General features: G+C 40.3%; 3 protein-coding genes across 4 annotated transcripts; 1 reads left to right on the forward strand and 2 right to left on the reverse strand.

Moving 5' to 3' along the window:
• Positions 1 to 4,386: 4,386 nt before the first annotated feature.
• On the reverse strand, positions 4,387 to 8,283 carry LOC116936342. Its single transcript, XM_032943493.2, has 6 exons — positions 8,203 to 8,283; positions 8,064 to 8,142; positions 6,514 to 7,722; positions 5,963 to 6,446; positions 5,511 to 5,894; positions 4,387 to 5,433 (listed from the first exon to the last, which is right to left on the reverse strand). Exons 3-6 carry the CDS (start codon positions 7,687 to 7,689, stop codon positions 5,258 to 5,260), a joined length of 2,220 nt encoding a protein of 739 aa, XP_032799384.1. The 5' UTR covers positions 7,690 to 7,722; positions 8,064 to 8,142; positions 8,203 to 8,283; the 3' UTR covers positions 4,387 to 5,257.
• Positions 8,284 to 8,528: 245 nt separating this feature from the next.
• Positions 8,529 to 12,095, forward strand: LOC116933952 (DNA replication licensing factor MCM4). 2 transcript variants are annotated; one of them, XM_032941614.2, is made up of 13 exons: positions 8,529 to 8,722; positions 8,794 to 8,886; positions 8,951 to 9,114; positions 9,170 to 9,364; positions 9,423 to 9,657; positions 9,713 to 9,955; positions 10,028 to 10,259; positions 10,340 to 10,799; positions 10,863 to 11,023; positions 11,082 to 11,199; positions 11,266 to 11,507; positions 11,576 to 11,786; positions 11,846 to 12,095. In XM_032941614.2, exons 1-13 carry the CDS (start codon positions 8,647 to 8,649, stop codon positions 11,942 to 11,944), a joined length of 2,529 nt encoding a protein of 842 aa, XP_032797505.1. In that variant the 5' UTR covers positions 8,529 to 8,646; the 3' UTR covers positions 11,945 to 12,095. The 2 variants fall into 2 exon arrangements, with proteins under 2 accessions (XP_032797505.1, XP_032797500.1); XM_032941609.2 differs by having other exon boundaries at positions 8,530 to 8,722; positions 9,167 to 9,364.
• Positions 12,092 to 13,314, reverse strand: LOC116933976 (charged multivesicular body protein 4b). The gene is made up of 5 exons (XM_032941626.2): positions 12,996 to 13,314; positions 12,752 to 12,929; positions 12,579 to 12,693; positions 12,366 to 12,516; positions 12,092 to 12,299 (listed from the first exon to the last, which is right to left on the reverse strand). The coding sequence occupies exons 1-5, from the start codon at positions 13,177 to 13,179 to the stop codon at positions 12,241 to 12,243; spliced, it is 687 nt and encodes a 228-aa protein (XP_032797517.1). The 5' UTR covers positions 13,180 to 13,314; the 3' UTR covers positions 12,092 to 12,240.
• Positions 13,315 to 14,033: the final 719 nt, after the last annotated feature.

Genomic DNA, 14,033 nt, shown 5'->3' on the forward strand with positions numbered 1-14,033 from the left:
TAAGAGGGGGAAAAGGTCGTCTCGTCTGGATACATAAACATTTAAGAGAAAAAAATGTCGGTGTCTCTTCTACTGCCTCGTCCGTGCACGGCTATGTAACATGGCCTTGTCTTGCCCAGTTCCGAGATCCACTTCATGAGTCTATCAATCAACGGGGCTCGAATAATAGGGAAAAGGGTAGCCAAAGCGGCAAGCCATTTCAAGATTGGCAATTACCATTAGAAGAAAGTGGACCATTGTTCACCAGTGCAGACAATAGTCTTGCTCCAAGATCTTTCAAGAGTGGGGCTCAGGAAATAGAGCTCTCAAGGGCCTTCTTCGAAAGATTCGAGTCCTATATTAGTAGTACACATGGCTGTAGTTTGTGTGCTGATTCGTTTCCCTCTCTTTTCTTTTTCCGGACCAGGTGGAAAGCGACAGATCATCATGAATGTTTCAAACTTCTCTGCGCCAAGACCCAGGGCCACCTGTGATTCCCCCTTCGTTCTCTCTTCGTTTATTCTTCTTTCATTTTTCAACGTTTTTAACCTTTCTTGTTATTTTTCCTCGCATCCTTTTTTTTCTCTTTTATCAATTCCTTCTCTTGTTGTTGTTCTCTTTTCTTATGTATTTTATTTTTTCATTCTTTCATTCTCACATCTTCGGGAAAAAAGAAGACTCGGAAACCTATTCGTATATAAAAGCTGTGCTGTGGTTCGTTCGGGCCTCTCTCATCCGCCTACAAAGCTGATTAACGTCACATCGAGACGCGACGTCGACTGATTTATCACGTCCGCCGCATCGTTAACAGCCCATTCAATCATTATCGATGCTTGTTTACACGCCGCATATCTTCTGCTTTTCTCCTTCTATTTTTCTTTTCTCGACTCGAAATTGACCGAAAACGGATGGCCGTCCTCATTTTCGGAGCTATCAGCCGGGGGAAAACATTTTATACGTCTACTACAATCTCGATCTCTCTCTCTTCTGTCTTTTCTACTTTTTTTTTAAAATAAAGAATGTCGATGTTCTATAGTCGAAAGGTGGGCCGAGAAACTCAGAGATGCGATGAGGGCTGATTCCATAAAAAAGCGACCAAGACTAATAAGGTATAGCTTCACGAAAACGATAAGAGAAAATAGAAAATGAAAAGATGGGGACGAGAAGAAAGGAAAAACAAAGAAAAGGGCCCAGCTGTTGAAAAAGAAGGGATGATTCATAATTACGTTGCTGATTAAAAGTTTGAATTGAGAACTGCGGGATGGGAGTGTTACGACGTGCATACACGTATCACGTGCACGTCGTACACGGCCTGTAAGTACTACACGCCGTACATACACACACAGATATAAATAGTTGTTGCAGCTATTTAGATATCTATGTACTCGTAATATATATAAGGAAGCGGGTCCGCGGGACATTCATCACGAGCCACAGCGGGATTCTCTTCCAAATGCCGGTCACGCTGAATTTTTCCATCACTATAGCACTATGGCGGCTTCGTGCTACACACATATACAAGGGACGCCGGTTTTCATTTCTTATTCGTTGCCTTTTTTTCATTTTTTTTTTTTGCTCTTGATAGTCTCTCGCTTATTCAACAATAGCAGAAAATGTGAAGGGCTACAAATAAAAGAGAAAGGAAATAAAATAAACAATCACAAATGCTGGAAACGACTTTGTGCTTCGCCACACTTCGTTGAATACATATATATTTCTTATTTTGTTTTTCATTTCATTGTTTCACGTTTGAGAAAAAGAGGAGTTTTTCCTTTGATAGTTAGCCGAAAAAAGACTGGATGGAACAGCGTGCGAGTGCCTTCGATTTATCTCTCTGATCGCGCAACGGCGAATCACGGAATTGAAAACGAACGTCGAAAGAAACGAAAAGAATCGGCTCTTTTGTAAAAACGATTTGATGTGCAACGTCACCCAAGAAAAGTGCCAATGTACTCATCCGCTCACTATGAAGGGATTTACGGACGTAGCCGAATAGAAAAACAATTCGATGAAGACAGACATTTTAACGAAGACAAAATTACGTCAGGATCGCCATTCCCGGAATGGATTGCGTAACCGCAAAAATATCTTAATGTTGGAGACCCTATGGGTATAATTCGTGAACGAACCCTTCCCCATATGGTCAGTTTACGTAACAATTGATTAAAAGCTGTAAAAATTAATGAGACGCCGAACGAGCCACGTCCTTGGCGAAGAGTTTTGTTGCTCGTCCCGTTGTAAACTGAGCCCATCTTTTGAATAGACTTCGTTGCGACATGGGTACACCATCGTTATCCGACGTCAGGTATTAGCCAACGTGGACCATTACATAACAATGGAGTGTTTCGAAGAATAGCCAAACGCAAAAGCCATAGTTTCCCAACGTTGTTGAAACAACTGTAACAGCGACGGTTCCAAAGTCGATAGGAAACGGCGATAAATAAGCGAAATGGTTTTAAGCATTTATTTCTTTTTCCTTTCCCTTTTTTGGAAATGGGGGTGGGAAGCAGTCTACCTGAACTGCGACTCGTTCTCATGAAAACGCAACAATCATTTTGATTCACGCGAAGGAAGGCAAGCCGTCCATTGTGACATTTTGAATTGATAATGATAAGAAATATTTTTCCCCCCTCTTATTTTCTTTCTTTCCTTTTCCCACTGCAGCACCAACTGAGACGAAACAAATATATTCAAAAATGAACAGGAGAATAAAAGGGAAAGAGGAACTGAAAAAAAAAAAACCGCCACCAACCGACTAAGAGGAATGTTCAACCTGTGCTACGGCGCTGTTCCTTTTGCCCTCTGGTTCGATTCAAAATAACAACAGAAATAATATACAACTTCTCTTTCTGTATAAAACATCTGCCGACAATCAAAGACACTGATCTAGTAAAAAAAAAAATGTGAAATAAAAATATAAACGACAGAGACAAGGGAGCGAGATAGAGACCCCCCCACACACACGAAAGGTCGAAGAGATAGATGATGTTTATAGAATACACAACAACAACAAAAAGGGAGCCTGTATATGTATTGCAAAGAGAAGTTATAGAAAAGCTGCCGAATCAAACAAAAGAAATCTCTTGATCATTTCCAGAAAAGAAAAAACGATTCGAGAGAGTCGGCGGCGACGTTAAAAAAAAAAACCAACCAGCCAACCACACACACACACAATTAAATTCTCGTCCAATGTATCCTTGTTTTTTTTTTGTGTGTGTGTGTGGCTGTGTACGTGGCCGAGCTATTGCGTCACAGTAGGCGGCATTTGATAACGAAATGACTGTGTGGATTTTTATTTCCACGACGTCGCACTACGATTTTACAAATGCAAGAAATGTGTAACAAAAGAGGAAACGAAAAAAAAATTATAACGAAGACAACAACATTTCAAGAAGGTAGCACAGCAACATTTCAGGTAAATACAAAATTGAGGGCACAAAAAATATCCACCTGGATTTTTTTGGGGGGGGGGTAAAAAAAAACATGTTTCCGCTCCATTGACGCTGTCAACAAAGCCGTCTACTTTATATTAAGAAATAGAAGAGAAAAAAAAAAAAAGCAAACAAACAAAATAACGAGGACGAAGGTATGCGTTCTTTCGGCTTAGAATGCTTGAAAAACCGGGCTTCCATCTCGGTGGAGAATCGCGAATCCGTCGAAGCGTGTCTGATGACTTGATAAAAACATTTTTTTTTTTGCTCGCTTTCCAAAACCCCTTTTTCTCTCTCTTTCTTCTAGATTTCGAGTAACATGATTCAGTATATCTACACATGGCCCAGTGTCTCTATATACTAATATACACATGTACATAAGTATAAATACATTTCATCCTCACGTCGGCACTTTTTATCAATGTCTCTTCGCATTTCAGGTTCTTGTTTTTCTTTTTGTCTTATTTCTTCGGGTCACTTTCTTGAGGTATTTTTCTTCTACCCCTATCCCTGGTAGAATTAAAGATTCTTCCGGCTTGTGTTAAACTGATATGCTCACCCACCGCCTACGGTTTGGGAGAAAAAGAAATACAGTCTAACACTAAATCGCCTGGGTGTATACAAAGCGGCAAACAGTCGTCCCCACGCCATGGATGTGCGTATACAGCTTCGACACTGCTGGAGAAAACGATGGGAAAAAGAGAGAAAAAAAGGGGGAAAAAAAACGAATAAGGAAAAGCGAAGCGAGGAGAATTTGAATAAAATCGACATTTGAAGCAAAGCACTCGCTGGTTTTCGACGAATAAATATTTCGATATCTAACAAAGAACAGGAAAAAAAAAAAATGCCAGTGAAATAGTAAGTCGAGTCTCCCACAGTTGTTTTCCCTTCCAGTCATTCACGTTCCATCGTGCCAAACTCGTTCAACTGGTTTCGTGCACGCCACACAAAAAATTAAACGAAATGCATGCGCATATTTTGATTCATCAATAGATATAATTCAGGAAACAAATCAACTGGAAAACATGTCATCTGAATTGCAATAATAGAGCGAGAACGGTTTTTATTATTATTATTTTTTTTTTTTGCGTAGCACGAAGAGAAAAACATTTTGGACGGGATCGGACATTTTTCTTTTCGTTGTGGGTTTCTTTTTTTTTTGTGTGTGTGTCCGTCTCTGGAATTGTAGTCTTAAATACAGTTGGCTCAGTCGATAGAGAAACACGATACAATTAATTATAATAACAAACGTTCACCTGTGGCACTTCTGGTTACAGAAAGTATGAAACACGGCGCTTGTAAAAAAAGGCCTTCAACAACAGATTCGTAGCAAAATCAAAATTATATAAAAAAAAATGCGAATGCGGTAGAAAATAAACACAAAAAGTGATAATGGACGGAACTGTACAACCAATTCCAAAAAAACAAACAAAAAATGCCTGTCCGCTGATCACACAAACGCATGAAAATCAATCACTTTCGAAAAAAAAACCAAAAACAACAAAACCTCGCCGAAAATACTTCTTTTCATGACATTGCGTCAAAATCGAGAAAAGGTCAACTTTTGGTCAATATCTTTCGGGGATTGTGCAAGGTGGGTTGAGTTTCAGGTGAAGGAAAAAAACAAGATGATGAGAATGCGGGAAAAGAGTGGGGTAACAATCCAACAACAACAACAACAACAAAAGGAACCAAGTCCTGGAGACGACCCGTAAACGGAGAGTGAGCATTTCACGGTGGAGTTTTTATGTTTCTTGTTTTTCTTGTTTTTCTTCTTCTCTGTTGGGGGTGGTTGCGTCTGGTATTACAGAAATGCAAAAACGTCTTCCTGTCAGTTGTTCCCTGTTTTAAAGCTTCGTTTCGTGCTGATTGGGCAAACCCCAACCTCGGAAGGGCGATTGCATTCGATTGCGGTTGCCGTAAGCGTTGTACGGAAGTGCGTGTGGGTGTGGCGGCAGAGAGGGTGGCATAACCGAACCCTGGGTATTGTCCACGTCATTGTCGTCAGCTGAATCAACGTCACCTAAGAAAGAAAGACATAAAATGGTCGTAAAAGAAGTAACATGAAGAACCAAACGGAGAGAATAATAGCTAAATTACCATCGCTGGAATTTGTCGAGTGAATAAAATGCTCCGTGCGGATGGCTTTGCGAGACTTTGGCTTCTTGTACTTGAACTCACGCGGCAGCGTATACGACCGCGGCAGTGAGATTTGACTGTCAATGTCAGACGGGTTGCGGTAGGACTTGTAAATGACACCACCACCACCACCGCCGCCACCGCTTTTGGAACTCACGGACGTCACCGTGTACGTTCGATCCCATTGACCCGTGCCAGACTCCACCGAACCCTGAGGGTGGTATGACGGTCCGTTTCTCCAGCGCGGATCGCAGTAATCGTAATACACTCGCGAATGCTCCAAATGATGCGCTGATAGAAGGATTTCTGGTGTCTTGGATCGGTATTTTCGATGTCCTGATTCACCTGGGTCATCATCAACGTGAGATCGTAAATTTTTCATTACATTTGAGGATAACCAAAGTCGTAAATACCTTGAGAGCCGTAGGCGAAAATCGGCGGATCCGGTATCGAAGGGCCACTTGGCCACGGCTGTTTCTTCGAGCGAGGAATGGGCTGTTTGAGTGTGCCAGATTCGCTAACATCACTCTGGGGCGGCCTTTTAAGCTTGCCCTGTTTGATTTCCTCCTCGATGACACGCAACTCTGCCAGTTGTTGGCGCTTCTTTTCCTGTAACTTGAGCTGGATGTCTATGCGCGAGCAAATGCTACCCTCATTTTCGCTGGAACCCGAACGCGGATGCAAGGGTCGCTTCCAAAATGGCTGCGACATCTTGCCGCCACCATTCACCGTCATGGAAGGTAAAACGGGCACTGGCGGAGGAACGAATGTCGTTGGTTTCTTCTTCTTCCGCATCATTGCTGGATTAAATCGGCAGTTGAATACGCCAGGGACGTACGGGGGATTCTCGGTGCAGTAAACTGTATGGCCATTTTGCTTGATGAACGTGCCGGAATTCTGTAGGAAATTTAACGAGTAACAATTTAAAAGTATGATCGCAACAAATGAAACAACTGCTTCTTACTGGGTTGTTGCTACAATTCTTTGATAGACCATCCGGATTTGAAATGCTCTCGCTAACGACGTAGGTGCCGGAAGGCGTGACGTAAGAATATGGCTCGGGTGGGTTATTGTTGGTCGGGTATGACCCCGTCGATGGGTAACTCAGCCGCTTGACGTGGAAGTATCGATAATAAATGCCCAGGAAAATAACGCCGACGACGAACGAAAGAAACATGGTGACGGTAGCTAGCTCGTGATACCAGGGCTCTTCATGATGAACACCAATGAGCCAAACGGCTACCAGAAGGGTGTTTTCCAGAAACATGGTAACGTAGAAAGCAGCCATCTTCATGCGGGGATTGACATGTTGTAAATTGACGTAGCAAAAGATGTAGACGACAGCAATGAGGGCGCAATAGGCGTCTTTCTTAATCTTGGACATTTTGTCGCCGTGGAAGACGTTGCGGGGAGATATTAGCCAAAAGAACATGCTCAACCAGTGCAAGCCGATCACCAGGAACACCCAGTAACCGTAGACGGTGGCGTAGACGGTCAACGCGATTGCTCGCGATGTCACTGTTCCTAGCCGCCAAAGGAATTGGAAAATGACTCCTAGCCAAGTCAGCACCAGTTTGTGAACGTTCTGCCGGCGAACGTTTTTGTTGAAAGAGGCCAAAGCCCAGCAAACGCTGACCAACGACAACACGGTCGACACTATGTTCAAGTCTTTAACCTCATCTCGATGCGGCTTCAGCCATATCAAATATAACTGAACCAACAACATTGGTGCAGCCTCGATAAAGGCGTGGACCAACCGGAGCATGCACAGGTCACGCACTTCATGTTTCACAATTCTCAAATCCACCGGAATGAAGAGTTTAGAGTACCGCCACAAAACACCTATTCCGGCCAAATGCATAGCTATCAGCGATCCTCTGTTGACATCTTTCTCGTCATTATCCTCGTCGTTTGTTGGTTGGCAGGATGAGTGTCGCTCAAGAAACCATTTGGCCGAGAGCAATTGACTGACAATCAATGATGAGGTGATGAATAATACGGCCAAGGTAAGCCAAACGTATTGCTGTTGTTGATACAATGTGTAAGCAGTAATAACGTCAAAAACGACGTCACAAAAATAGGACGCCATCGAAATGATGTTGAATAACACATCACATAAAGGTAAAAATTCTTGAGTCATGATGGTCAACTGATTTCTCCAACAAAGGATATTCTGTGGGAAAAATAAAAATTTCGAAAATTAATGTATACCCATTTTTTAACACTGTACTAATAATGGTAAGAAAAAAGACAGAAAACCATCTGTATGCAACAATAAAAACAAAAAACAAACTAGAGTGTTTACATTTCTTTTCTTGTGAAAAAGAAAACTACAGCATTATATCAATATTGAGAGTGTACTGTATAATGGCATGAAAACCACTCCTGGTAGTTTCTGTGCTTACAGTGTAAAAGCTGGTCATAAATAACAACTACGGTTTCAAAGCACTCGTAAGCTATCGCCCATTGCGGTTTTTAATAATTTTATTTTAAAGTATATTTGGTCGTATTTACCTGTCACAACTCTGTGAAGGAATTTTGATGCACGCACTAGTCACAAACCACGTAGATGACATGAGCAACCGTATGATCTCTAGAATTCGAGATAATTAGAACCGAAGGAAGCTTGACGAAATTTCACACAAAATAATACCTTTTGAGCAATCAAATTGGATTCAAAACAATGTATAATTCATTTATATACAAATCACGCTGGGCGTTTTGACGTCTGAGACCTTGGACTCCATGTTGTATACCTTTCCCCTGGTGGGAAAAATGTCAATCATAAATATTAACCTAACATTATTCGTTATCAAATTACAATAAATCTGTGAACCTTTCAAAGTCAATGAAGCAAAATTATTATTTAGTTTTAGATTTAAAATTCAAAAAGAATATTTTATAAGCTAGAAAAAGTATCTTTGTGACTTGGCAATAGGCTTAGTGGAAGCTCCTCCCACAAAACATTTTGCCCGCGAATGCATTCTCTTTCTCTGTGTTTCACTATCAAGAGCTTGCGTGCCGATTGATGTGTTAAGTTTTCAGCGAAAAGTTTGTTGTATTTTTTCTATCGTATCAAGCCTGGGTCTTGGTGAAAATGGCAAGTCCAGCTAAAAGTCATGCTAGTAGCCGTGCCTCAAACAGTAAAAGATCTCGACGTCGTTCTGCGGGAGGTAATTTTTATTAAACGTAGAGTGTTTCTACATGAAATGAAGAGTTCCTAAATTCATTACATCTACTCTAGCGATGTCTGACGTTTCTGATGTTGCCCCTCTACCTTCCACTCCATCTCGTAATGGCGATCATGATCTGGATATTGGAATGAGCCCTGGAGGAGGTATATAGTACATATGTTGTAAAACAGTCTTAACTTGGATCTTTCACTTTCATGTATCTTGTAGCCATTAGTGAGTTGGATTTAAATTCTCCTCTGAACTATGGAACTCCAAGTTCAATTTCATCTCTCCGAACCCCACGTTCTGGAGCTAGAGGCACTCCCATGCATCAGCGTCCTGATGTCCGTTCTGATAGAAAAGTCCGGCAAGTAAATTTGGGGGCAAATGAGGTAATCCTGTTTGACCAATTCTATCATTCATTTGTGCTAATCTGAATTTTAGCAGGGAAATTTGACTCCAATTAGAGAACAAGCAGAATCAGAGGGACCGCAGCTTGTGATTTGGGGAACTGATGTGGTTGTCTCTCAGTGTAAAACAAAGTTCCGTCGCTTCATCACTCAATTCTTACAAAGTGATGAAGAAGATTTGGGAGAAAACATGGATGTTAATGAACCATATTACCTTCAAGAATTGCAGCAGGTAATAATAGAGATCATTTAAATGTATAATCTGTGTGTTACAATGGTGTCTGATTTAGATTGCTGATTTGGAGGACCCCTTCTTGAACCTGAATTGTACTCATCTAAAAGCCTTCGATGCTGACCTTTACCGTCAGTTAATTTGCTATCCTCAAGAAGTTATTCCAACTTTGGACATGACGGTGAACGAAATGTTCTTCGAGAAATATCCAGATGTCATTCTGCCGCATCAAATACAAGTCAGGCCTTTTTGTGCCGATAAGACCAAAAACATGCGGGCTCTCAATCCCGAAGGTATCGTCAGTTGACGTCAAAAAAGAAAATCTCAATTAAAGTTTCATTCGTGTAGATATCGACCAGCTCATTACGATCAGTGGCATGGTTATTCGCACAAGCAACATCATCCCTGAAATGCGTGAAGCCTTTTTCCGCTGTAGTGTGTGCAGCAATACGGCTTCTGTAGAAGTTGATCGTGGAAGAATTCTGGAACCAACTCTTTGCGCTATGTGCAATACCGGTCATTCGTTTTCTATTATTCATAATAGATCGCAATTTTCCGATCGCCAGATGGTTAAGCTTCAGGAATCACCAGGTACGATATAGCTTTAAAATAATCTTGTTTGCCCTATGTTCATTTAAATTTGTACGCTTAATGGGGGAAAAGATGACATGCCAGCAGGACAGACACCCCACACTGTGTTTGTCTTTGCTCATAATGACTTGGTCGACAAAGTTCAACCAGGTGACCGTGTTACCGTGACTGGTATTTATCGTGCTGTTTCTTTGCGCGTCAATCCACTTGCCAGCAATGTGAAATCAGTTTATCGAACCCATATCGATGTCGTGCACTACCGTAAAATTGATACACACCGTCTTCGCAATCAAACCGAGCGAGGGTATTATTTTTTTGTTTTATTTTAACGTGTTTTATTCAAAAAATTTCCCACTTAGCACCAAAATCATTTATTTGCTTTAGGAAAGAAACCCGTTTTTCTGCCGAACGAGAGGCTCTTCTTCATGAGCTTTCAAAAAAACCAGACATCTATGAACGGTTGGCTCGTGCCATCGCTCCATCAATTTATGAAAATGAAGATATTAAGAAAGGCATTTTACTTCAGCTCTTTGGTGGAACGAAAAAAGACTTCACTGAGGTTGGTCGTGGCGGATTCCGTGCCGAGATCAATATCCTTCTCTGTGGTGATCCTGGCACAAGCAAATCGCAGTTGTTGCAGTACATATTCAATTTGGTCCCCCGATCGCAATATACATCTGGCAAAGGAAGCTCAGCAGTCGGTCTTACCGCGTATGTGACAAAAGATCCTGAAACTAAGCAACTGGTGCTTCAAACGGGTGCGCTTGTTTTGGCAGACAACGGGATCTGTTGTATTGACGAGTTCGATAAAATGTCTGACGCTACGCGTAGCATCCTGCATGAAGTACAAATTTTTCTCGATTAAAAAAAGGCATTAAGTCATATTATGTCTATTTTTATGTTTAAGGTCATGGAGCAGCAAACTTTGAGTATTGCTAAAGCCGGTATTATCTGTCAACTAAATGCTCGTACATCTATCTTAGCTGGCGCGAACCCAATCGAATCTCAATGGAACAAAGACAAAACTATCATTGAGAACATTGAACTACCACATACACTATTATCAAGGTAATCTGTCGAATGAGATTCCTTTTTGGTTATACCTAAAATTTTATTGATTAAAAAGGTTTGACTTGATCTTTTTGATGCTGGATCCACAAGACGAACTCTACGACAAGCGTCTTGCTCGCCATTTAGTTTCATTATATTATAGTGCAGCCGAAGAAAATGAAACTGATTTCCTGGTACAGTGCTGTGAAATTCTTTGCTTTTCATGTTTCCTCGTTTAAGTTTTATTTTTGCGTTATTAGGAGCTCGATGTTTTGCGGGATTATATGGCCTATGGAAAAGAGCATATTAATCCAATGTTGAATGACGCAGCCACCGTACGTCTGGTAGAAGCCTATGTTGAGATGAGACGAATCGGTAGTGGTCGTGGCCAAGTGTCTGCGTACCCTCGACAACTGGAATCACTTATACGCCTTTCAGAAGCCCATGCTAAAGTCCGATATTCTGAAGTCGTCGAAGTTCATGATGTTGAAGAAGCATATCGGTAAGATTTTACAAGATATTTCACCTCATACAAGACATATTTATTATCATTCTTTCATATATGAATAGCTTGCATCGTGAGGCGTTGAAACAGTCAGCCACTGACCCAATGTCAGGCAAAATTGATGTGAACATTCTCACTACTGGGCTAAGCTCAATGGCCCGGAAGAAGCGTGGAGAAGTTGCTGCCGCACTTCGCAAGATGATCGAATCGAAAGGAAAGACCAGTACTTTGAATTATCAAAAAGCGTTTATTGAATTTAAAGCGGGATCTGCTGTGGTATGTCAGTCTTATTTTTATTTAAGGATAGCTGTAATAAGCTAATGTCTCTTATACAGATGATAACCAGAGAGATGTTTGAAGATGCATTGAAGGATTTACAAGATGACGGAGTAGTTGTAGTAGCCGGTCGATCCTCAATCCGAATATGTCATTAACAAGGAGGGTAACTGAATAGCTATCTTTTTTATTCGTCGCGGTGCACCGAACAATTATGTGCCAGTTCGAGGGCACTGTTGTTTTTATTATATTTTGTCCTCACAATTATCTTCTCGCCAATACTTCTTCATTAAAGCTATTCTAAATTGGCGTTTTTGTTTTATTTACACTCCCGATAGCCCAGTTATAGTCACAGTTATATTGTATAAGTGGAGAACATGAAAAGCATGAGGGGGATCACAACTAGGGTGACTTTAAGATTAAAGATTGTAAGTATCAGTTAGCTTGAGCTACTTTATGATGCCCATGCAGCTAGTTCCTTCATATCATCATCATCTTCTTCTGCTTTGGCTCCTAGTATTGTATGATTAAAAATTTGAATACGTCTTAAGGCACCAATTCATTAATTATTTAACTTACGCGACGGACGGGCAGGTACAGCTCGGCTCGGAACTTTGGCAGCTGGCTCAGCAGTAGGCACAGATGGCAGAGCTGCAGCTGCTGGAACATTCAGCAATTCATTATCCAGCTCTTCCTGTTCCAATTCTTCCAACTCTCTCTCCAATTCATCCTAAACAGCAAATATGTATAGGGTAATATATAGATGAATATAAAGGTAAAAAGAAAACCTACTTCATCAATATCTTGACCAAAGGCCACTGGATTAGAAATGGCTTCTGAGATTTCTCGTGCAACTTCCTGTTGCTCAGCAATGTCATCCATCATGTCATGTACCTTGTCCACATCCCTGTAATTTGGAATTAATAATTATCCTTGTATGTAGAATTTAGATTGAGTAGAAATACATATGCTGATGAGCTGCTTTTAGTGCTTTAGCAGCATCGCCCATTGTCTGAAGAACCGCTGTATTGGTATTTGCTCCCTCCAAAGCTTCTCTTTGCATTTCAATAGTTGAAATAGTGCCATCAATCTGCTGGAGTTGCTTCTCATACCTCTTCTTCCGTTTTAGGGCCTGAATAGCAACTGTAAAATTCAAAAATGGAAAATCCTATTCTAGAGAAAATCTATAAAACAGTATAATTTTAATACCTCTTTTGTTTTTAGTTCCATTCTTTTTAGCAATATCCAATTCTTGGTCAATTTTTTTTTCAAGAAATTCTTGTTTCTTAATCAGCATTTCCTCAGTTTCTCTTAACTTTTGTATAGCTTGCCCGGTAGTGGGCATGCCTTTATCTTTGCCACCAGACCCAAACATTTTTTGAAGAAAACTCATTTTCACTAAATTAGACGTTCCTAAACAAATTATTGGCGAACTTCACTGTTGTTTATTGGAATTGCAAAACTAGAATAAAAACGACTACAGTGAATCACCAATGAGCAACGAAATTGACAGATTACAATTAGGCAATTGGCGGCATTGCCTAAGAGCGAAAATAGTATTTAATTCGTTAACCATTAAAAAAAGTATGATAAAAATTGAAAAAATAGTTTTATTGCATAATTTAAAAAAACCGGATTCATGCAGGTAAGTGTTTTTCATAGATATTTTCCTAACAGATTACCTTGTTTCAAACTTGCAACTTCCATCTTATAATGTAACGGTCGGTAACGGAAAAAATGAAGTTCATTCAAATTTGAAATTGAAAACTTTAAACTTTGATCTTAAACGTTAACGTCGTTAAGATAATGGCGTAATATCTGCAAATTTAATGTTAGAAATCTAGTAAGCAGATAAAATTCATAGAGGCAAATGATCAACAATGATTGAAATCTATAATTAGTACAAACCATTATTATACGATACTTTCTCACACCTTGAGTTCCAAACCATTCACTACGATTTCACTTTCTGTTAAAACCTTATAAGAGAAAATTTCCATGCAAAACAATCGTAAAGATTGAAGCTTGAATTGAAACCGTCAGAGGGGTCTGGTTTGGCAGTTGGTTTATATGGTTTCCCCTTTACCAGAGCCATATATTTTTGTCTTTAGTGTCTGTCCCCACTACAGTTGGAACTTTGCAGTTGGAATTTTACATTGAAAATTAGAACTTGTTCTTCTGATTCTTACATCTCGGTAAATCCATAACCCTAGTAAGTCACTCATTAATCATTATTCATTATTTTCA

This window comes from Daphnia magna, linkage group LG1 (assembly GCF_020631705.1).
Source record: "Daphnia magna isolate NIES linkage group LG1, ASM2063170v1.1, whole genome shotgun sequence".
NCBI classification, from domain to species: domain Eukaryota; kingdom Metazoa; phylum Arthropoda; class Branchiopoda; order Diplostraca; family Daphniidae; genus Daphnia; species Daphnia magna.